A 23,642-nucleotide genomic window follows, 5' to 3' on the forward strand; every position below is an offset into this window, starting at 1 on the left:
GCGCTCGCAGAAGCGTCGCGGGAGGGGAGGAGGGGGATGCACGGTATTTTTCGAGTCGGGTGTTACATTACATAACAAGAAAGCTTAGACGTGACGAGAGGAGGCCTACATGCCGACAGGTTGATCAGTCGTGTCGTCGTCGTCGACGATTTCGTTGTGATCCAGATCAGGACCCTGCTGTCTGGGCATCGCCAACATACACTTCACTTCATGTCCAGGTATTTGTTTTTTTTTTTGGCTCAGGTCTCTGTCTGCTCTGCATGCATCCATCACAGGCTCCTCCTGGATATCTGTGTTTCGGTACTATATCATCATCATCATCTTCTTCTTCTTCTTCTTCTACTTGGTCCTCTCTATCTAGTTTCGTTACTTCCTTACTGTAACACTATGACATGGGCCATTGTTGTGTTTATGGCAAGTTATTAGCAAGTGTGGTACCCATGTTCGCCGTGAAAATAGACACGTGACATCGATTGACAGCGTTTTCTATATCAATGATATCGATGCATATATTCTCTTCTTGGAATCTACACCTGAACCATATTTCACTAGACTGAAGAATGAGAGCATAGGCGAAGAAACCCATGCGGCCACGTCACTCCTGTGCAGCCGCCCCTTCCCCGCGCCTCCTCCCCCTCGCTGCCGGAGGGCGAAGCCCTCCTGACGGCGGCAGCATGGAGCTCCATGCGCCTGCAAGCTCTCCTGGTGGTGGTGGCTACTCCTCCCGATCTGCACGCTGCCTCTCCCCGACGGCCGGCGGCTCCCCTGGCACGATCTAGTGTCCTCTCCGATGGCCTGCTCCCATGGAGCTGGCTCCGGGAGGCTTCGGCTGCGTCACCGCCCTCTTGACCTTCGGATCTGGCCGGTTTGGCACGTCGAGTGGTGGCCTGCGGAAGCTCTAGCTCGCTGGCGTGCGCCCTGCTCGCTGCTCACATCAGCGACCAGCTGATGTCTCGTGACTGTGTCGACCCGGGAGGTTGCCGGATGTAATAGGGCGAATGGATCTGCCCCGTCGACGTTCGCTGGCTGGGAGGTGTGCTGCTTGCTGGCTCTCCGGTGCTGCCTATGCGGTGGCCCTACGAGAGATGGGCAGACCAACGCATGTGTTGTGCATGGGTGTGATGGTGATGTTGGGTATGCTCCCGGCGAAAATCTGCCAGTTATTGACGGCCCGCAGCGTCAGCGTCTGTGGGCGTCATTTCACCTGCCTAGAGGTGTTGCCACGGAGACCCGTATCCTCCTGCACCCTCGGATCTTGCTCTTTGGGTGAAAGCCTAAGGCCCGACCGGGTCAGGCAACAACGTCGACATCATCGTTTCCCTCTTTGGAGCGTTGCCATGAAGAGCTTTGGATCCCATTGGCACGCTCCATGGGTTGGACCCTCGCGGCATTGCGGTCGGCAGGTGCTCGTTCGACGATGCAGATGTTTATGCGGCTTCTTGTGTAGCAACAATGGCGGCTTCGGGCGGAGTCAGGTATGCGGCTGTATTCTGTTAGGCGACGTGCCTCACTTTGTCTCTATGATGTTGGAGCTGCTGAGGAGGCCTTGCAGTGACATTGACACAAGGCATGTCTCTATGATGTTGGAGCTGCTGAGGAGGCCTTGCGGTGACATTGACACAAGGCATGTGGTCAGTTAGACGCTTTTCTCCTGCAATGCTCGTCGACAGAGTTGGAGATGCCTGGTCGTCGGCGCGTGTGGTTGACTGTTTGGCATCGCCCAACGCAGTCCTTGGCGCTTGTTTCTGTGGTGGGCTACGTCGGCGGTCATCAATGGTGGAGTCGCGCAATTGTGATAACCATGACACGAGTTTGCAACCTTGACATCGATTTTCTCCCTGGCAGTGTATGTGCGTTCTTGCGTCGGTTGCGAGGTCACCAAGAGTGCCTTGTGTTTTCTACTCGCGCAGTCGTGGATACTAATTTGAACTATTTAGAGGTAAGCTGCACAACTTCATTTCTGAATTGTGAATTCCCTTTCTGAGGGGAAAGCTCCACAAGGCAACGGACGTACCTGGGTTTTGCGAGCTCTTTGGTCTGCTCTCGGAGAAGATCCTGAATTCCACACAAATGCCTACAAATGACGCATTCGGGTCGAGTTGGGTATCATCATTATTCGCTGCGGCTCGGCATTCGAGCGGCTACTCTTTGAGGTTTGGGTTGCCGGGGCAGCGGCAGCAACATAATCCATGCAATTGCGCTTGTGATACTCCGTCAGGTACTCCAGATACATGGGGATTGGAACACTGAGATGTGGCAGTAGCCGGTCCCAACCCCAGGCCTCCTCGAAGACAGCTGATCAGAGATTCAGAGATCAAGACACAGTAAACGGCCGTGTTTGCAGTGGCATTTTTCTTTGAAATTAAAGCCAGGTAAGAATAAGATTGAGTAGCGCCTACGCCCACCTGTGTAGCCGAAGATCCGAACCGGCGGTATCCAGTTGACAGTTTCCGGATAATGACGCTTCCTAGTGATCCACCAAGCAGAATACTCTTCTTCATCCACCCCCCTGGCACCTTATTAGGCGCTGACAAATGACAAACTGCATGCACGCTACTTGTCGCACCCGGTGTTTTACTTTTTTCTTGTATATTCATTTATCGAAAATGTTCTATATTTTGAATTGTGCGTCCAAATCCCGAGCTTCCACAAAGAGAAAATACGTGCTTCTTGTTTTTTCCTTTTTATTCAAAAATACCATTGTATTTCTCGCGAAGCAAATTTGTGCTTCTTATAGAAGCACATTTTTTTGGAAGAAGCACGTAAAGGCAAAATTGTGCTTCCACAAAAAGCAACTCGGTGTTTTCTTTTTTTGAAAAAGCACACCTGCTGATGGAAATATGTACTTGTACGAGAAGCAAATCCATGTGCTTCTCATGTAAGAACATATTTATTTTCTTTTATTCAAAAAGCATAGTTGTGCTTCCACGAGAAGCAAACCTGTATTAGTCCGCATACCGGACCGGGCGCACTTTTTTCCGACAAACCAGAGACAGGGGGCTTTGCGGGCATCCGAACCGCTGCCACGCCCGATCCTGACCGGCCTGGCCCACTTGAAACACACACCCGCCTCTTCTCGCGGAGGCAGCTCTGACGAGCGAAGAATTCGTCCGTCAGATGGAGATCATGATGGAGCGCTCGCTCCGTAAGATGAGTCTGGCGCCACCATCGGCAGCGTGGTCAAGGAGGAGCCACCGTCCCCGCTATGATATCGCCTCAAGCTGGAACCAGCGTTCCACCCCGGCGAGTCAAGGAGGAGCCCGCCTCCCGTCTGCGCAGCCATGGCCGCGGCGTCCCGATTGGATGCCGCATGAAGGAGGAGATGTGTCGCCACCAGTGCACAGCCAGTACGCGCGCATTGACGGGCCCGCCTCGCTGGCCCGCCGCTGCCGCCGTGAAGGAGGAGCTGCCGCCGGTGGTAAGGAAAGCACGTGGCCGCATCCTCCGTTACTTCGGAGGAGGCGGTGTCGGAGGTCCCTCGGGCTCGAGGGTTGTCGTCTCCGAGGAGGAGCACGCAGCGCGACAACAGGCGCGATATGACTGGCTCAATGCCACATGCCGGTCCTCGTCCGCCAAGACCGACACGGCGCCAATATGGGTCCGCAACAAACCCTGACCTCACCGCCGCGTGGGCCCTCGACCGCTCCATCACCACCAATGAGACGGATGCCACCTCGGCAGCGAGATCGCCAAGTATGACGAGGAGTGGTGTCTCAGCGAGACCTCCAACACCGGCAAGGGAAAGGCCGCCTCCAGGGCTCCACCAACGCGATTGGCTCCAGGTGCAGCTATGTCAGGCTGTTCATCAATCCAGATGTTAGTGTGAGACTATTCGTTGATACAAGGACGTCGTCATGATCATGGCTCCGCACCAGCTCTAGTAGCTATCACTAGTGCCAGATATTAGTTGATGAGCTCCTGCATAGTACCTTGATAATGTCAGGGTAATCCGGCGATGGACCCCTGGAAGAGAATGAAGCAACTTTTGGCGCCAGTATCTCTTTCCGCATAACGGTGCGCGCTGGTTCAATCTTAGCCGTGGGAGAGCTTCTGACAAGAAAAATATATTCTTTCAATTTGCTCATAAGGGATAGATTTGCTGGAATTTTTGTCTATTTGGGCCGAAACGTTTTGCTGTAGTGGTCGCTCCTCCCAGAGAGATGCACCAGAATCTCTTCCTCCTCTCGCTACAAGTTCCTGAGCACTGCGCTGCTGCTACGTTCTTCCTCATCCCGGCTTGCGGCGTGCACCGCAGGTCAGGACAGTAGGCCTCCGAGACCGCACCTTTTGAGTCATGTACGGAAGAAGGGTGATAAAGTTTTTGGGGAGCGCTCAGCGCAACTACTGACTGTTTCATCACGGACGATCCGGTCGACGACGACTACTTCCCCGACGTCCACGACCTCCTCAACGACATGGCAGGCGAGGACACCGACCCCAAGTCCAGCGCTTCTGCTGCTGCTGTGCCGTACGTGTTCTTCTCCTTTCTGTTAGAAGTCCTGCTACAGTTGTTGGCTCTAGTTTCTGCCCTACGTATGTTAGGTTCTATGTCGTATAAGCAACTTCATCTAGTGTCTGTTCTAGATGTGTTTAGCTCAAGTTCATATATGCAGACGATGTTTACCTTCTCTCTGTCAGATTGCATGACTTGCTTTATATTTGCTATTTTAGTCATGCTTTATCTAGTATTTCTGTTAATAAAATCATTCGGTAAATTGCTCATATTTCCAACAATCCAAAAACCTTATTATAGGCAATTTACCCCGAATAGTTTTGCTGCTTCCAGGAGACCTCCTATGTTTGAGGGTATCCACTATAAGAGGTGGCGCGTGAGAGCAGTCTTATGGTTTCAGACCATGAACTGCTATGACGCCACTCTTGGCAAACCTGAAGGGGAGCAAGATGCCCAACAGGCACAAGCTTTTCAGAAAATGGATACCTTGTTTAAGGCTGCTCTCTTGAGTATTCTTGGTGAGAACATTGTTGATGCTTATGCGTCAATTGATAATGGAAAAGATATGTGGGACGCACTCGAGGCCAAGTTTGGGGTCTCGGATGCCGGCACTGAGCTGTACATCATCGAGCAATTCTATGATTACAGGATGACTGAAGAGCGCTCCGTGGTTCAGCAGGCTCATGAGATACAGTCATTTGCTAGAGAACTTGAGCACTTCAATTGCATGTTACCGGACAAGTTTGTTGCCGGGGGTATCATCACTAAGCTTCCTCCTTCATGGAGGAACTTTGCTACCTTACTGAAGCATAAGAGACAGGAGTTTTTCGTTCCGGATCTCATTGGTACTCTTGACGTGGAAGAAAAGGCGAGAGCAAAGGACACACATGCTCGAGGTATTGAGGGAGGATCTAGTGCCAATCTGGTACAGAAGGAAAACTTCCAGTCCCACAAGTTCAAGAACAAGGGCAAGCTTGATGGTAAAACAAAGTTTGATGGGAAGAACAAGGTTGTACAACACACGAACTTCAAGAAGAAGAGTGACAAGAAGAAAGGTGCTTGTCATGTGTGTGGAGATACTGATCATTGGGCTCCTAGTTGTCCTAATCGCTATGACCAGCGTCATCCTGGGAAAGGCGGCAAGACCGCTAATATTGTCATTGGAGACACTGACATGAAGGATGCTGGGTATGGTATATTCCCCACTATTCTTTCAGTATGTCATTCTCCTGATTGGTTGATTGACACGGGTGCTAATGTGCATGTATGCGGTGATATTTCCATGTTTTCGTCTTATCAGACCGCAGGGACTTCAACCGTGCTGATGGGCAACGGTTCAAGTGCTTCTGTTCGTGGTGTTGGCACGGTCGATCTGAAGTTTACTTCGGGGAAAATCGTGCGGCTGAAGAACTTGCATTATGACCGCTCCGTCAATAAAAATCTTGTTAGCGGATCTCTTCTGTGTAGAGATGGCTACAAGCTTGTCTTTGAGTCGAATAAATTTGTAATCTCCAAGTATGGAACCTTTGTTGGTAAAGGCTATGAGTCAGGAGGCCTGTTTCGTTTATCCTTATCAGACGTTTGCAATAAAGTTGTTAATCATATATGCAACAATAGTGAATCAAATGTGTGGCATTCACGTCTTTGTCATGTTAACTTTGGTTGCATGTCGCGACTAGCGAAGTTGAACTTAATCCCTAGTTTCACCACTGTCAAGGGATCTAAGTGTCAAGTTTGTGTGCAAGCTAAGCAACCTCGTAAGTCTTACGTGACTGCGAAGACGAGAAATCTTGTACCACTAGAACTAATACATTCAGATCTATGTGAAATGAATGGTGTTTTGACAAAAGGTGGAAAGAAATATTTCATGACGTTAATTGACGACTCCACTAGATACTGCCGTGTGTATCTTCTGAAATCTAAGGATGAGGCTTTGAACTTTTTCAAGATCTATAAAGCTGAAGTGGAAAACCAACTTGATCGAAAAATCAAGAGGCTCAGTTCCGACCGTGGTGGAGAGTATTTTTCCAATGAATTTGATGCTTTTTGTGCGGAACATGGTATTATCCATGAGAGGACGCCTCCCTACTCACCTCAGTCAAATGGGGTGGCCGAAAGAAAGAACCGTACTCTAACTGATTTGGTTAACGCCATGTTAGACACATCGGGTCTCTCCAAGGCATGGTGGGGGGAGGCGATATTGACTGCATGTCATGTCCTAAACCGAGTTCCCACAAAGAACAAAGAGATAACTCCATTCAAGGAATGGGAGAAGAAAAGGTTAAAACTCTATTATCTGCGAACATGGGGCTGTTCGGCGAAAGTCAATGTACCAATTCCAAAGAAGCGGAAGCTGGGACCAAAAATTGTGGATTGTGTTTTCCTGGGATATGCTTTTCATAGCATTGGCTATAGATTCTTGGTTAAAAAATCTAAGGTACCTGACATGCATGTCGGTACGATCATGGAGTCGAATGATGCGACTTTCTTTGAAGATATCTTTCCCATGAAGGATATGGCTACCTCATCTAATCAGGAGATGCCTAGTTCATCGAATCAGGAACCAGTTACAATTACTGAACCTGCCATTTCGATGGAACACTTTGAAAGTCCTGTGGAGGAGAACAATGAAGTTCCTACTAGGAGCAAGAGACAAAGGACTGCCAAGTCTTTTGGTGATGATTTTCTTGTGTATCTCATAGATGACACTCCCAGTTCTATTTCAGAGGCCTATGCATCTGAAGATGCTGACTACTGGAAGGAAGCGGTTCGTAGCGAGATGGATTCCATCTTGGCAAATGAAACTTGGGAGATAACTGATCGTCCTTATGGGCGCAAACCTATAGGATGCAAATGGGTATTCAAGAAGAAGCTTAGGCCTGATGGTACTATTGAAAAGTACAATGCTCGGCTCGTGGCAAAGGGCCAAAAGGAAGGTGAAGACTTCTTTGATACTTACTCACCTGTGGCTCGACTGACCACTATTCGAGTTCTACTTTCACTAGCTGCCTCACATGGTCTTCTCGTTCATCAAATGGATGTTAAGACTGCTTTTCTAAATGGAGACTTAGATGAGGAAATTTATATGGAACAACCAGATGGGTTTGTAATAGATGGTCAGGAAGGTAAAGTGTGCAAGTTGCTGAAGTCTCTGTATGGACTCAAGCAAGCACCCAAACAGTGGCATGAGAAGTTCGAAAGAACTTTAACAGCTGCAGGCTTTGTTGTGAACAAAGCTGACAAATGTGTGTACTATCGCCATGGTGGGGGCGAGGGAGTTATGCTTTGCTTGTATGTTGATGACATACTGATTTTCGGAACAAATCTGAATGTTATTAAGGAGGTCAAGCATTTCCTATCTCGCAGTTTTGAGATGAAGGATTTAGGAGTGGCTGATGTCATTCTGAACATCAAGTTGTTGAGAGATGATGATGGTGGGATTACATTGCTTCAATCTCACTATGTGGAAAAGATCTTGAGTCGCTTTGGCTACAGTGATTGCAAGTCCTCTCCAACACCATATGATGCTAGCTTGTTGCTTCGAAAGAATCAAAGAATTGCTAGAGACCAATTGAAATATTCACAGATTATTGGCTCGCTTATGTACTTAGCCAGTGCTACGAGACCTGACATCTCTTTTGCTGTTAGCAAACTGAGCCGGTTTGTCTCAAAACCAGGAGATGTGCATTGGAAAGCTCTAGAGAGAGTTTTGCGTTATTTGAAAGGCACTGCAAATTATGGAATTCACTATACTGGGCATCCAAAGGTGCTTGAAGGGTATAGTGACTCAAACTGGATCTCAGATGCTGATGCGATAAAGGCCACGAGCGGTTATGTATTCACTCATGGAGGTGGCGCTGTTTCTTGGAAGTCTTGCAAGCAGACCATCTTAACGAGGTCAACAATGGAAGCAGAACTCACAGCATTAGATACAGCTATGGTCGAAGCAGATTGGCTTCGTCGGCTCTTGAATGACTTACCGGTAGTTGAGAAACCTGTACCGGGTATCCTTATGAACTGTGACAATCAAACTGTGATCACTAAAGTGAGCAGTTCAAAGGATAACATGAAGTCATCAAGACACGTTCAGAGAAGGTTAAAGTCTGTCAGGAAAATGAAAAACTCCGGAGTTATTGCATTGGATTATATCCAAACGTCTAAAAATCTGGCAGATCCTTTTACTAACGGTCTATCACGTAATGTGATAGATAATGCATCGAGGGACATGGGTATGCGACCCACAATATGAGTTGTTCACAGTGGTAACCTATTCTTTGTGATCGAGATCCCGTGAATTAGATGTGGAAGACAAGCTGTTGGTCAACTGAGAGGAGAGTATCCTTACTGTTAAAATACCACTCCATGAAGATGCAATACTCTCCTAATCTGCATGGCAGGTTGATGTATATCTTAATGTGTTCTAAGTGGCTCTTTGAAGCAGAGATGTTGTCCTGCAGAACATCTTTTGAAGAACGCACCTATATGAGTCTGATTGTTAAACATCGCAATCTATGAGAGTAGGTTCTCTCTAGTAACTCATGAAAGGTCACGGAGTATGACGCATAAGCTCCACCCGCAGGGAAGACCCACGGTAGCCACGTATCGGTCAAGGCTTTATGTGAAGCTAGATTCGCAGAAAACTTGCAGTTCAAGGCCCAGTCCACTGTTCAAGTTGCTTACTAGTGTAGCATAGAGTTCTAGGTGGAAGTTCAACTTAACAGTCTCCACTGCAGTACCGGTATATAAAACAGTGTTTTGGAACAAAAGGAAAATTTTGTGTGCCTCTGGGATCTGGTGGGGGATTGCTGGAATTTTTGTCTATTTGGGCCTAGCCCAATAGCAGTTTCAGAAATTCCTATTAAATCCTAGAGGCCAACGCAGCCCATTCGTGCAAGGCAAGAGGTGGAACTAAAGTTTAGTCCCACCTTGCTAGTTTAGAGGGAGTTGGACCTCTTTATAAGGGAGGCTCCTTCCCCACTTGTATGAGCATCAGAACAAGAGGGACATCCACGCGCGCTCCTCCTCCTCCGCCCGCCTCGCCACGCCACGCCACGCCACGCCACGCCACGCCACGCCACGCCACGCCATGCCACGCCTCGCCGTGGGTTGCGGGAATGAGCCGAGCCGATGTAAATTTTTGCCACGCACTACGGGTATACGAAAGGGCATGCGAAAGCTGATTGCTGTAGTGGAGATTGAATACGAACGGCGCACCTCTTCGCCTGCTGCCTGTTCTCTTCAGCTCCCAGCGCAGCCTCTCGCCTCCTTCTCTTGCTCCTATAAAAGGGAGGTCACTCCTCCCATAGAGACGCACCAGAATCTCTTCCTCCTCTAGCAACAAGTTCTTGAGCACTGCGCTGCTGCTACGTTCTTCCTCATCCCGGCTTGCGGCGTGCACCGCAGGTCGGGACAGTAGGCCTCCAAGATCGCACCTTTTGAGTCATGTACGGAGAAGGGTGATATGGTTTTTGGGGAGCGCTCAGCGCGACTACTAGCTGCATCATCACGGACGATCCGGTCGCCGACGACTACTTCCCCGACGACGACTTCTTCCCCGACGTCCACGACCTCCTCAACGACATGGCAGGCGAGGACACCGACCCCAGGTCCGGTGCTTCTGCCGCTGCTGTGCCGTACGTGTTCTTCTCCTTTCTGTTAGAAGTCCTGCTACAGTTGTTGGCTCTAGTTTCTGCCCTACGTATGTTAGGTTCTATGTCGTATAAGCAACTTCATCTAGTTTTTGTTCTAGATGTGTTTAGCTCAAGTTCATATATGCAGACGATGTTTACCTTCTCTCTGTCAGATTGCATGACTTGCTTTATATTTGCTATTTTAGTCATGCTTTATCTAGTATTTCTGTTAATAAAATCATTCGATAAATTGCTCATATTTCCAACAATCCAAAAACCTTATTATTGGCAATTTACCCCGAATGGTTTTGCTGCTTCTATGAGACCTCCTATGTTTAAGGGTATCCATTATAAGAGGTGGCGCGTGAGAGCAGTCTTATGGTTTCAGACCATGAGCTGCTATGACGCCACTCTTGGCATACCTGAAGGGGAGCAAGATGCCCAACATGCACAAGCTTTTCAGAAAATGGATACCTTGTTTAAGGCTGCTCTCTTGAGTATTCTTGGTGAGAACATTGTTGATGCTTATGCGTCAATTGATAATGGAAAAGATATGTGGGACGCACTCGAGGCCAAGTTTGGGGTCTCGGATGCCGGCACTGAGCTGTACATCATGGAGCAATTCTATGATTACAGGATGGCTGAAGAGCGCTCTATGGTTGAGCAGGCGCATGAGATACAGTCATTTGCTAGAGAACTTGAGCACTTCAATTGCATGCTACCGGACAAGTTTGTTGCCGGGGGTATCATCACTAAGCTTCCTCCTTCATGGAGGAACTTTGCTACCTTACTGAAGCATAAGAGACAGGAGTTTTCCGTTCCGGATCTCATTGGTACTCTTGATGTGGAAGAAAAGGTGAGAGCAGAGGACACACGTGCTCGAGGTATTGAGGGAGGATCTAGTGCCATTATGATACAGAAGGAAAACTTTCAGTCCAACAAGTTCAAGAACGAGGGCAAGCTTGATGGTAAAGCAAAGTTTGATGGGAAGAACAAGGCTGTACAACACACGAACTTCAAGAAGAAGAGTGACAAGAAGAAAGATGCTTGTCATGTGTGTGGAGATCCTGATCATTGGGCTCCTAGTTGTCCTAATCGCTATGACAAGCGTCATCCTGGGAAAGGCGGCAAGACCGCTAATGTTGTCATTGGAGACACTGACATGAAGGATGCTAGGTATGGTATATTCCCCACTATTCTTTCAGTATGTCATTCTCCTGATTGGTTGATTGACACGGGTGCTAATGTGCATGTATGCGGTGATATTTCCATGTTTTCGTCTTATCGGACCCCAGGGACTTCAACCATGCTGATGGGCAACGGTTCAAGTGCTTCTGTTCGTGGTGTTGGCACGGTCGATCCGAAGTTTACTTCGGGGAAGATCGTGCGGCTGAAGAACGTGCATTATGTCCCCTCCGTCAATAAAAATCTTGTTAGCGGATCTCTTCTGTGTAGAAATGGCTACAAGCTTGTCTTTGAGTCGAATAAATTTGTTCCTGAGCAAGTCCCTGAGCACTGCGCTGCTGCTACGTTCTTGCTCATCCCGGCTTGCGGCGTGCACCGCAGGTCAGGACAGTAGGCGTCCGAGACCGCACCTTTTGAGTCCTGTACGGGAGAAGGGTGATAAGGTTTTTGGGGAGCGCTCAGCGCGACTACTGGCTGCTTCATCACGGACGATCCGGTCGCCGACGACTACTTCCCCGACGACGACTTCTTCCCCGACGTCCACGACCTCCTCAACGACATGGCAGGCGAGGACACCGACCCCAGGTCCAGTGCTTCTGCCGCTGCTGTGCCGTACGTGTTCTTCTCCTTTCTGTTAGAAGTCCTGCTACAGTTGTTGGCTCTAGTTTCTGCCCTACGTATGTCAGGTTCTATGTCGTATAAGCAACTTCATCTAGTGTTTGTTCTAGATGTGTTTAGCTCAAGTTCATATATGCAGACGATGTTTACCTTCTCTCTGTCAGATTGCATGACTTGCTTTATATTTGCTATTTTAGTCATGCTTTATCTAATATTTCTGTTAATAAAATCATTCGGTAAATTGCTCATATTTTCAACAATCCAAAAACCTTATTATTGGCAATTTACCCCGAATGGTTTTGCTGCTTCTATGAGACCTCCTATGTTTGAGGGTATCCATTATAAGAGGTGGCGCGTGAGAGCAGTCTTATGGTTTCAGACCATGAGCTGCTATGACGCCACTCTTGGCATACCTGAAGGGGAGCAAGATGCCCAACATGCACAAGCTTTTCAGAAAATGGATACCTTGTTTAAGGCTGCTCTCTTGAGTATTCTTGGTGAGAACATTGTTGATGCTTATGCGTCAATTGATAATGGAAAAGATATGTGGGACGCACTCGAGGCCAAGTTTGGGGTCTCGGATGCCGGCACTGAGCTGTACATCATGGAGCAATTCTATGATTACAGGATGGCTGAAGAGCGCTCTATGGTTGAGCAGGCGCATGAGATACAGTCATTTGCTAGAGAACTTGAGCACTTCAATTGCATGCTACCGGACAAGTTTGTTGCCGGGGGTATCATCACTAAGCTTCCTCCTTCATGGAGGAACTTTGCTACCTTACTGAAGCATAAGAGACAGGAGTTTTCCGTTCCGGATCTCATTGGTACTCTTGATGTGGAAGAAAAGGTGAGAGCAGAGGACACACGTGCTCGAGGTATTGAGGGAGGATCTAGTGCCATTATGATACAGAAGGAAAACTTTCAGTCCAACAAGTTCAAGAACGAGGGCAAGCTTGATGGTAAAGCAAAGTTTGATGGGAAGAACAAGGCTGTACAACACACGAACTTCAAGAAGAAGAGTGACAAGAAGAAAGATGCTTGTCATGTGTGTGAAGATCCTGATCATTGGGCTCCTAGTTGTCCTAATCGCTATGACAAGCGTCATCCTGGGAAAGGCGGCAAGACCGCTAATGTTGTCATTGGAGACACTGACATGAAGGATGCTAGGTATGGTATATTCCCCACTATTCTTTCAGTATGTCATTCTCCTGATTGGTTGATTGACACGGGTGCTAATGTGCATGTATGCGGTGATATTTCCATGTTTTCGTCTTATCGGACCGCAGGGACTTCAACCATGCTGATGGGCAACGGTTCAAGTGCTTCTGTTCGTGGTGTTGGCACGGTCGATCCGAAGTTTACTTCGGGGAAGATCGTGCGGCTGAAGAACGTGCATTATGTCCCCTCCGTCAATAAAAATCTTGTTAGCGGATCTCTTCTGTGTAGAAATGGCTACAAGCTTGTCTTTGAGTCGAATAAATTTGTTCCTGAGCAAGTCCCTGAGCACTGCGCTGCTGCTACGTTCTTGCTCATCCCGGCTTGCGGCGTGCACCGCAGGTCAGGACAGTAGGCGTCCGAGACCGCACCTTTTGAGTCCTGTACGGGAGAAGGGTGATAAGGTTTTTGGGGAGCGCTCAGCGCGACTACTGGCTGCTTCATCACGGACGATCCGGTCGCCGACGACTACTTCCCCGACGACGACTTCTTCCCCGACGTCCATGACCTCCTCAACGACATGGCAGGCGAGGACACCGACCCCAAGTCCAGCGCTTCTGCTGCTGCTGTGCCGTACGTGTTCTTCTTCTTTCTGTTAGAAGTCCTGCTACAGTTCTTGGCTCTAGTTTCTGCCCTACGTATGTTAGGTTCTATGTCATATAAGCAACTTCATCTAGTGTCTGTTCTAGATGTGTTTAGCTCAAGTTCATATATGCAGACGATGTTTACATTCTCTTTGTCAGATTGCATGACTTGCTTTATATTTGCTATTTTAGTCATGCTTTATCTAGTATTTCTGTTAATAAAAGCATTCGATAAATTGCTCATATTTCCAACAAGATTGATCAAACTCATTGCAGAAAATTTGAATGAAATTGACCGCACGCACCTGGAGGTGGTTATGTATTTGCGGATCTTCGCCCCAGTGTCAAGGTCCGGAAAGCCCGGAAGCAAAGCTGTGTTAGATAAAAGATCCGTTGTGTATTGAGCTAAAATAAGACCAGATCCCCCGCCGTTTACGAGATATTCTAACGCCTGCACGTAAGTCCCCAATGGTGTCAACGCGTCTTCAGCATTTAGGTGTAGGAGTAAGCAGAGGAGGATTTTCCCTTTCACGTCTGTGCCATTAAGTGCGTTTGCGCGCGGTACACCTGGACACACAAGGATCAAGAGTGAAGTCCACCAGCATCAGAATTTCTACACAGGTTCATAGACAAACAACTTGATTTTATTGAAGAAATTAAGATAAACAACTCGATTTACTTACTCGTATGCAAGTGTAAGACCAGCGAAAGTGCTCCTAGACGAATCATTCACGTGGTAGTAGAGAGACTGTCCCTGCAAAACGGGAAGGCCCGAGCTTGTGATTCTATTTCTGTTTTGTCTTTCATCTTCCACTGACGGAGAAACAAAAAATTTCTAGGTGACACGTAAGAATCATCTTATGGCTGTATGCATCTCCCAGATGTTGAGGCCGGGGGTCATCTTCCTTTTCAAAAAAAAAGTAAGAATCATCTTGCAAAGCTTCCGGATTCTACCAAGTGCAAAATATGAGAAAATATTGATGTTAACTAATCAACCATGTCTAAGACTAAGCTATGGCTGCTCTCTCTTTTCATTTAGTTCCACACATACGTACCACTATCTTTTGTTTGTTTCCCAGTGTGATCACCGTTGGGAACAATCGATCAACCTTGGTTGCCGCAACGGTGATGGCCCATGGTGAATTGTTCTTGATGGTCCGTGGCCTGGGCCCCTCGTTGCTACCTGCATATACAACAGCGATGCCCTTCTGGACCGCATGCAGAACGCCGAACGAGTTCTCATTGAGGTCGACAAGGGAGAGCGACAACAAGTCCACTCCGTCGTGGATCGCGTCGTCGATGGCCGCAAGAAGGCCGGCCGTGCTGCTGGTGGTGCTGCCACTGCTGGTGCTCCAAAAGGGCTTGCACACCGCGATGCGAGCACACGGCGCTACCGCGTGCAACCCCCTCGGCAAGGCCGTGGAAGCCTTTTTTTAGAAAAGGGGGAATGCCATGGAAGCTAGCCGCTTCTACGGCCGAGCCCGCCGCTGTGGATGCACAGTGTGTGCCGTGGCCGTTGTGGTCCTGGGGTGAAAGTGTGACTGTCTTGAGTATTTCATCAGAAATTCCGTCACTATAGAACCTTGCGCCAATGATCTTAGGGCTGCATTTGCTGATGCCCCAGTCTGGCCCAACTTGGCACTTTCCTTTCCACCTTGATCACTAGTAGAAAATAGGGCTTTGGTTCGGGCCTGGCCAGCCTATTAGTCCCGGTTCTTCACGAACCGGGACTCATGTGGGGTATTAGACCCGGTTCATGAGCCCAGGGGTCATCATGTATTTGCAGGGTCATCATATATTTGAAATAAGTTCAACGTGTATTTAAAAAGGTTACATGTGGACACGAAAAATGTACAACGTGTATTGATAAAGTTATACATGTATTTAAAAACTGCAGGGGACCCTTTTGTGTTGATAATCTGCTGATAGAGAGGGAGAAAGCTTGTTTACTCTGGAGCTATGCAAATGTACTCTGCCCCCGTTTATTGTCTTCAGCTAAAACAGAAACGGAGTGTACTCTAACATGATGATTGATAGAAGATGGCTTGTTGCATATGTGCATTTCAGCAGCTAAATTAATACGGCTCTGAACTATATGGTGATTGGACTGATGGCGAGGTCCGACAAGCACTATGCCGCTCAAATTCTCTCGTCCGAATCTGTCTCTTGAAAATTGGATCATCAATCCGTGTACTTGCAGTTTTGCTTGGAAGTTTGTATGACACTGTGATAAAGTGGCACTGTCATAGAGCGCGCAATGGCTCCTCGATATTTAATGATACTAAGGGCATCTCCAGCCGCGCTCTCAGGAAGGCCTCCCCAGACGTTTTTTTCGCGCCGGCGCCGAAAAAACGGCCCAGTCGCGTCCCGAGGAGCCCGATTTTCGCCGGCTTGGGCCGAAAACAGCGCCGGCGGACCCAGCCCGAACCCAGCGCGCTGGGGGGCGTCCGGGGGCGCCGGGCGAACTGTTTTGGCGCGAAAAAGCCGCGGGCCCACCGCGTCAGCGACACGGCTCTCTTCTAGGCTCTTCGTCGTCCGCATCGCCTCGTTTCCGCGGCGAATCAATGCCAAAGCTGCCGGCGCTGGTCAGCCTGCGCCATTGATGCCTCACGGACGGCGCAGTGAAGACCGGACGACGCGCGTCCCTCGCCCTCCCTCGCCCGCCACGCGTACAAACGGTGGCACGCGCGTGGGCGGCGCCTCGGCCTATATATGCCGCGCCCCGACGCACTCGTCGGCTCGCACACTCTCCCGCCGTCGTCTTTCCTCCCTCTCCTCTCCTCTCTTTCGCCGTCTCCAGTTCACACCCATGGCCGAGCGCTTCCCAGGCGACGGCGAGGCGGCGAACGGCTTCGGCCGCCGCCATCTTCATGAAGACGAGCCTCGCCTCCTTTACGAGGCCGAGTACCCGGTCACGCCGGACATGCGGGTGCCGGGGGCGTGGAGGATCAGCGCGGGCGGCATGCCGTTGCCCCCGGTACCCACCGGCGCGGCGCGGCGTGCGGAGATCGCACGCATCCGCTCGAACCTGCCGCGTACGGCGAGGGAGGGGCCAAGGTACGTCCCCGACAGCCCGCTCTGGGAACCGTACTTCCGCCGCCGTCACGCCCAGCAGCTCGAGGCCACCAACGGCGTCGTGCCCTCCGGCAGGCTCAACGCTGCCGGCCGGCGTCGGTGGTGGGGCGTGCCCGGGCGCACGTTGAAGGCTGTCCTCGAGTACATCGAGGGCGGCAACACGCCGCGCCTCGAGTACCCCGACCCCCCTTCCTTCTCACGCCGCCGGGGAAGCTCCTGGACCCCGAGGCGCATGGAGACCGGGGGGTCCTCCTCCTCGTCCGGTGGCTCGCCCTGCCTCCGCCCCGTCAAGCCGGAGCCCCAGGGTACGCCGGTCAGCGCGCGCACCCGTAGTTCCGGCGTCCGCATCGGCGCCAATGCCCCGCCACCCACCGGCCGCTTCGTCCTCGTCGAGCCCAAGCCGGAGCCGGGCCTCCCTGCGGAGTACGAGGAGATAGCCCGGTGCGGCTTCTCCGACGAGGACGCCATGCGGTGGGCGCGGGAGGACTACCTCCGCGACGAGACGGCCCTGGAGGAGATCGCCGCCCGCAAGCGTGGGCGCGAGGACGAGCACGGCGTCGTGGTCCTCGACAGCGACGACGACGACGACGCCGCCGCCCTCGGACCGTCCAACCCGCCGCGCCAACCGGGGGAGGGATGCAGCAGGGACGGCGGAGGCGTAAGTGGGGGCGACGACGACGATGACGACGACGACGACGGCGGTGACTACACGCGGTTCTACAGCCTCCTCGGCATGTAGAACCGCGTGGGCGTGCGACGAGGCGGGCGGCGAGGGAGACGGCGGGGGTAGCCGCGGTAGTTTCTTTCTTTTTTGTAAAATATGTTTAAGTTTGGACGAAATATGTTTAATTTTAAGTTTGAACTCGCCGCTGTTTGTGTTAAAATTGAGTCGTTTTGGACTTTTTTGACTACCCGTGGACGCCGCGACTGGGGGACAACACGCCCCCAGTGCGCGGTTTAGCGCCGGTGCGCCCCAGGGGCGATTTTTTGCCCCTCCTGGGAGGCCAACGGCTGGAGATGCCCTAACTGACTGTCCATGTGGAGCCAGGGAACGGTACCGGTGCTAGCTTAGCGATGCCGACCCGAGCAACTTTGGCTTGAAACTGAGACCATTATTTTCCATCAACCAGGCAACATCAGCCGCGGGGACTAGTGAGAATACAAAACTGAATGAAAACAACATTCCTCCACAAATATTCCTACACCAAGCCCATCCACTCCCGGAGGACCCCGCCACCCCCCATCTGCCTTAAATAATTATATGCTTTCACCCGGTTCACATCTAAGTGGGTCACCCCAAAGCAGCTACAGAGAGGCGACAGGGGGTCTGCGTTTGGTACGTATTCCGTGCACTATGTGAGGAATAGGATCCGCGGGAAAACACAAAGTTCATAAGAAATTAAAAATCAGAACTCATGAACAAATGCACAGAGTTCATAACAAATTTAAATTAGAAACTCATGAAGACATGTAAATTTTGGGGGAACCCATGTTTCATCAATCAGAACATACTCCAATGCACACAACAAAATTATATACTTCAACAATAGAAATAAATTTGTCCGCATGCATCTTTCGGATGCAGAGGCCGGGGGAAAACCTCTTTTAAAAAAGTAATAGAAATAAACATTGCTAATCACATAATTGAATAACCCCATTGAGAACAATGTCTGCACCAATTTTGCATTGGCATAACTCAATCGTGCAATTCCTGCTCCATCTTTCAAGCTTTATCTCCCTTCGTTCCCTGGTTGCCTTACTTGAGGCAGGACCTTCGGAAAATATCTATCGATTTCCAAGATTGCAACTCCGTGCTCATGTCCAATGGCGATGCTACATACATATGATACTCTAGTTAGAAGTTTTGAACTGTGGAATTACGTTGTGAAGAAAAATCCCCATGCTGAATTGCAAAACTGTCCTAGTTTGGCATACTACACTTTAGAGGTTGCTTGGATAACTACTATGTGGAACAAGTTTTAGCATAATCGGCTTAAAGAGGATTACTAGAAAACCAGTTTTAAGTTGTTCTCTTAAACTGGTTTATGGAATACCTTTTTTGGAGCTAATAACTTCAAATATGAGATAAGTGTATTAGATGAAGTCTATCTAACCCAAGATCACAACCGAGTTTCATGTTGCCGACAATTCGGGTGATCATCAACCTCGAGGAAGATCCCAAGCTCCCACAAGGTGTTGTTGGGGCTCGCCATGTTATCTGTAGAAATGCCGAGGCCTTTTAGAACCAGCTAGTGTATCTAGGCATCGACATCCACATTGTCTCCAGCATGTCTCGATGGGCCCTCTCCCTTGCCCTGGACCTCTCCTCCTTTAGCTGCCTTTTCGAAGATTCGATACCACGGGAGATCAGTGGGTGTGCACTCTACTTGAATCACTGCTGCTGCAATCACTACTAGAATTTGAATCAGCACTGAGTTCGAATTGGAATTACTTCTTCCCGAGATAGGGTTGTTGATGATGATTGCATCTTCATCAAGATTCTTCACCGGTGAGGCTTTTCCGCATATGTCCATGTACTCCTCCGCGTTCCACGAGCTCCAGTGCCGACGCGATCGCCAAAGGGCAGATGTCACCGACTATGTCAACATCTTCCTCCTCCTCTTTGGTCATCCTCTTTAGCAAGTTGTAGTGACCATGAGCAAGGGCCGATAGTGGCGTACTGCTTCGAGGGTGGAAATGGCGGTGAAGATTATCACAAACAAGGGCCAACAGTGGCAGAATATTTCAAGGACAAACACTACAGGCTGCGGTTGGCAGTGGCGGGACCACCATCACTATAAGAGCCTCACATATTCACAACTGGCTTTGGGGAAACGATGATGGAGTTGGTTCACCGAACGTGTTTTCATAAAAATGAATATTAATCGCTTTCTCAAAATGCAAAATTACGAGTGTAGGCGATACCAAGTTTGGTAATCTAGGGATTGGTTATGGTATCCAAATAGTGTTTACGTTAAATCTAATGCGATATCGGCTTTTCTTAAACAAGTTATCTAAAAATACGTTATACGGACAACACACATGCATGTAGGTTTAATGAAATTTTCCACTTTACGGATGAACTATAAGTGAAAACACAATTTACACCTTATAAATAATTATATGAAGGAAGCTGACACCTATGCATTGGGGAGTTTAGTTGCTAAGAAATTTCATGGACTTAGCACCTTACCTAAACGTATTTGCATTGGAAGAGGCCTAAATTACAAACCCTTAACAATTTTTGGAACCATTCACCTTAGTTACTCGATCTAATTTCCCAATACGTTAGTACCAATGAAAGAGCAGTCATCGCTGGCTATGTTAGTACTTTTTATTTCCTCAAAGGGCTGATTGAGATTGGATGTTGGCACATTTGGCTAGGAGTACTAGGATTCTCCATGTAGACGAGGTGGCTTTTGTTAGCAAGTTATCTATTCTTGTGGCCATGACATTCTCCCCTGGGATCATCCTTATTTGTTCCCACTAAAAGTTGAAAAGGCGTGCGGGGGTAAAGTACTCCCTCCATTTACTTATACAAGGCCACTATAAAAAAATACACTTTGCATCTATATAAGACCACCAACAGTAATCGAGACAAAAGTCAATGATATTTCCTCGAACTAGCAACCAATTTATACTTGCATGCATGCAATCATAATGACACTCCAATCAACTTCCTATCCGTTCCTTGCATGCATGTGGTGTATTAATGGTCCCATTAAAGGAAAAGAAAAGCATGCTTACAAGGCAAGACATTCAATTTTACCTTGGTACCTGTAATATGAGTTTGTGGTCTTGTATATAAAAATGAAGGGAGTACCTGTAATATGGGTTATAGGAATTTCCTCTTACCTTCTTATGCCCTTGACGTATGCAAAACATACAACCTGGCCGAGACCGAAATGAACCGTTCCCACGCACCTGCAAAAGTATGAATCCTACTATTAATTTCCAAAACACTTACATAATTTAGCCATGTATAATCTACATCATAAAACAAAGAAAAGCAGATGAAGAAAAGGGGATTTTTTTTATGGAAGTAGAGAAGGGGAATGGTGCAGGCATGCTCTGGTCCTCTGTTTTGTACAGTATATAATTAAGGACTTGAATTAAAAGGCAAACTTGTACTGGTCTTATATTAGTTTACAGAGGAAATAGTTAGAGTGTCACTTTTGTATTATCTGCTATGGATTCCAACCCAAATTTAAACATTCACGTCTTACTATGTATCACATTTATTTACTATAATGACCGTCATATGCGTTTCTTTAGTACAGGGACCCTGAAAATTTAAAAACAACTATGCCCGAGGAGAGTAGTACGAAGCCATAATCTATAGTTTTTCGATAAAGATGGATTTTATTACTCAAAATGGGCATCAAGAAGATACAACTACAGTCAGCACGCACCGAGTCTCTGCATAGCTAAGATGCACAGAACCAAAACCACAATGTACAGTAACGGCTCCCGGAGCGTTATACCTATAGGTTGTGGAGTCGTGGAGAGAAACACCATAGAACTCTGACGCGGTAACCAACACTGGACGCTCCGGGTGGCAATCGATAACACCAACTATACAGGGTGACTGGAGCCTCTTGATTTCACGGATACATGTCTCTGTTCGCGAATCCCAGATCTGAAGGAGAGACGTCAATTTGAGATATAACACGGAGTAGTAGTATATCTGATAAAAAAAATTGGGGGGTTGAATTAAGAAGATGATCTAGAAGTCATACGCGTGCCGTCCCTATCCTGTAACCATGTTGTGCTGCTGATCCTGTTACCATGTAGTGCTGCTGATCACCACCCGTGGGATAGTAATCAACGTGTGCCTGTACCTCTTCGCACTTGAGGCTGGTGACATGAATGGGTGAAACAACTCTCCAGATCTGTGAACGAGAAATAAATAAATTATACCAGATGAACAAACGGTATTTATTTGTAGGCACAAGTTTACAAGTATTAAAAAAGGAAAAGGAATATTAATTAACCTTCACCGTGCGGTCATTGGAAGCACTGACAAAAGTATTGGCATCATGCGGATTAAACTTGACTTGCTTCACAGAGCTTGAGTGCCCAGTGAATGTCCGGATGCACTCCCACCCCTTCTCCCAGTTCCAAAGCTTGATCAGTTTGTCATTAGATGCTGACAGCACAAATGGTTGACTCGGGTGAACAGCGAACGATGTGACCCAATCGTCGTGAGCTTTGAATTCCTTGACTCTCTTCATTGTCATACAGTCATGCACGTGGATATACCCGTCCCAATCCCCCACCAAGAACAACTGCTCCGTCGACTGCACGATGAACCTAACGGTGCGAACAAACGCACCATCGGATATGGAGAAAAAGTTTCTGATGGAATGAGCTAACCCAGCGTAGAGTTCACAATCCATCATTCTTGTCTGCATCTCACAAAAGATATGGATACAATTGGAAATCAGTGTGTAATATACTATGTGAGGGCCCAGCCCATCAATGCATGCATCCCAACAAGAATACGTACGGCTACATCCTAGTACTCCCTCGGTTTCTAAATATAGGGTGTATAGTTTTTGCATGAAAATTAAAGAACACAATGGAGGGAAAATTTCACAAGTTTTGACGAGATTACACCTGACTAATTGACATGAGAAAATAGAGGGGCTTGCTTGATATAAGGAAATGTGACCAGATCCCTAAAAAATTATCCAAACGAGTTGTGCAATGCAATAAACCTTGTATTTCAGATTTTTTTCTCAAAAATCTATACACCTTATATCAAGGAACGGAGGGAGTACGTACTATATTTAGTGTTAAATTTTTATCATAAATTTAACTAACAAAATGTCAATGCATGTAATTTATGATCAAAATTTGACACAAAATATGAAGGGGACCAATAAACCAGGACGGAGGTAGTATATATACCTGGGTCTTGTAGTTCCAAATGACAAGTCGCCTGATATAGCCTGCCAAAATCCTGCGTGACACGGAGAAACATAGTAAGCATAGAAAACAATTATTAAAACTAATCATCAACCTGTGCACATGCACGAGATTGCTTAATACTATTAGGGAACAAGGTGATACAATACCTGGATGACAAGTGATGCACTTAATTTTTTTTATTTACAAAAATAATCTTTTTGGGAAAAATTCATAAATCTTGAGTAAATAGCAAAAAACTACCACATTACAGACTAGGGTTACGAAAAACTATTCTTCTTACTTTCCTGAAATGCTACCACTATTTTGTTTGGTTGTTCCAAAAAAAAACCAAATTGCTGGATGATTAAAATTTAAACCGTTTCATGACAGCTGAGCACCACTCTTAAACAGCCAGGCCCACCCGTCAATGACATCTCCTAAAAAAATTTAAAAATCCAAAAAAAAAGAGTTGACCACCGCCCGCTTCCGTCCAGGGCATCCCTCGAGGCAGAGCTCTTCCGAGCCGGAGCTCCAGGGCGCCACGCCGCCGCCTTGGAGCACCTCTCCCGCCTCGCCGTTGTCCTGCTGCACGCACCCAACGGCGCCCCGGAGCAACTCCCTCGCCATACCACCCTCCAGCTGCACGCAGGAGCCACTGCCACAGAGTACCTCCCTGTCCCGCCGCCGCCCCGTGTTTGTCCCTTCCTCCACGCTGCAGCACCGGTGAGTCCCTCTTCTCCGGCACCGGCGACCCCAACCCCGGCCCGCTCACCCTCGCTTCCATGCTCTTCCACTCGATGCCGACGCAGAAGTGAGCAGCAGCAGCAGGCAGCCGCAGTGGCAGCGGTGAGCAGCGGCACATAGGGGCGGCGCCGACAGCAGCAACACTAAGCAGCAGCGTCGGGCAACATTGGAGAGCAGCAGCTGCTGCGGGCAACATTGGAGATGCACACGTGATGAGCTCTTTCC

The 23,642-nt window shown here is 48.4% G+C and overlaps 1 protein-coding gene across 4 annotated transcripts in view; it reads right to left on the reverse strand.

The window, feature by feature from the left end:
• Positions 1 to 18,210: 18,210 nt before the first annotated feature.
• LOC119274251 overlaps positions 18,211 to 23,642 on the reverse strand; it is a 32,813-nt gene continuing 27,381 nt past the window's right edge. For all 4 annotated transcript variants that reach the window (XM_037554919.1, XM_037554918.1, XM_037554920.1 and 1 more), the window contains 6 exons: positions 22,674 to 22,725; positions 21,755 to 22,168; positions 21,500 to 21,652; positions 21,245 to 21,399; positions 20,616 to 20,684; positions 18,211 to 18,593 (listed from right to left, as the gene is read on the reverse strand). In XM_037554919.1, coding sequence (XP_037410816.1) covers positions 18,491 to 18,593; positions 20,616 to 20,684; positions 21,245 to 21,399; positions 21,500 to 21,652; positions 21,755 to 22,168; positions 22,674 to 22,725 — 946 coding nt within the window. In that variant the 3' untranslated portion in view covers positions 18,211 to 18,490. The remainder of the gene's footprint in view (positions 18,594 to 20,615; positions 20,685 to 21,244; positions 21,400 to 21,499; positions 21,653 to 21,754; positions 22,169 to 22,673; positions 22,726 to 23,642) is intronic.

This window comes from Triticum dicoccoides, chromosome 3B (genome assembly GCF_002162155.2).
Source record: "Triticum dicoccoides isolate Atlit2015 ecotype Zavitan chromosome 3B, WEW_v2.0, whole genome shotgun sequence".
Classification (NCBI taxonomy): Eukaryota; Viridiplantae; Streptophyta; class Magnoliopsida; order Poales; family Poaceae; genus Triticum; species Triticum dicoccoides.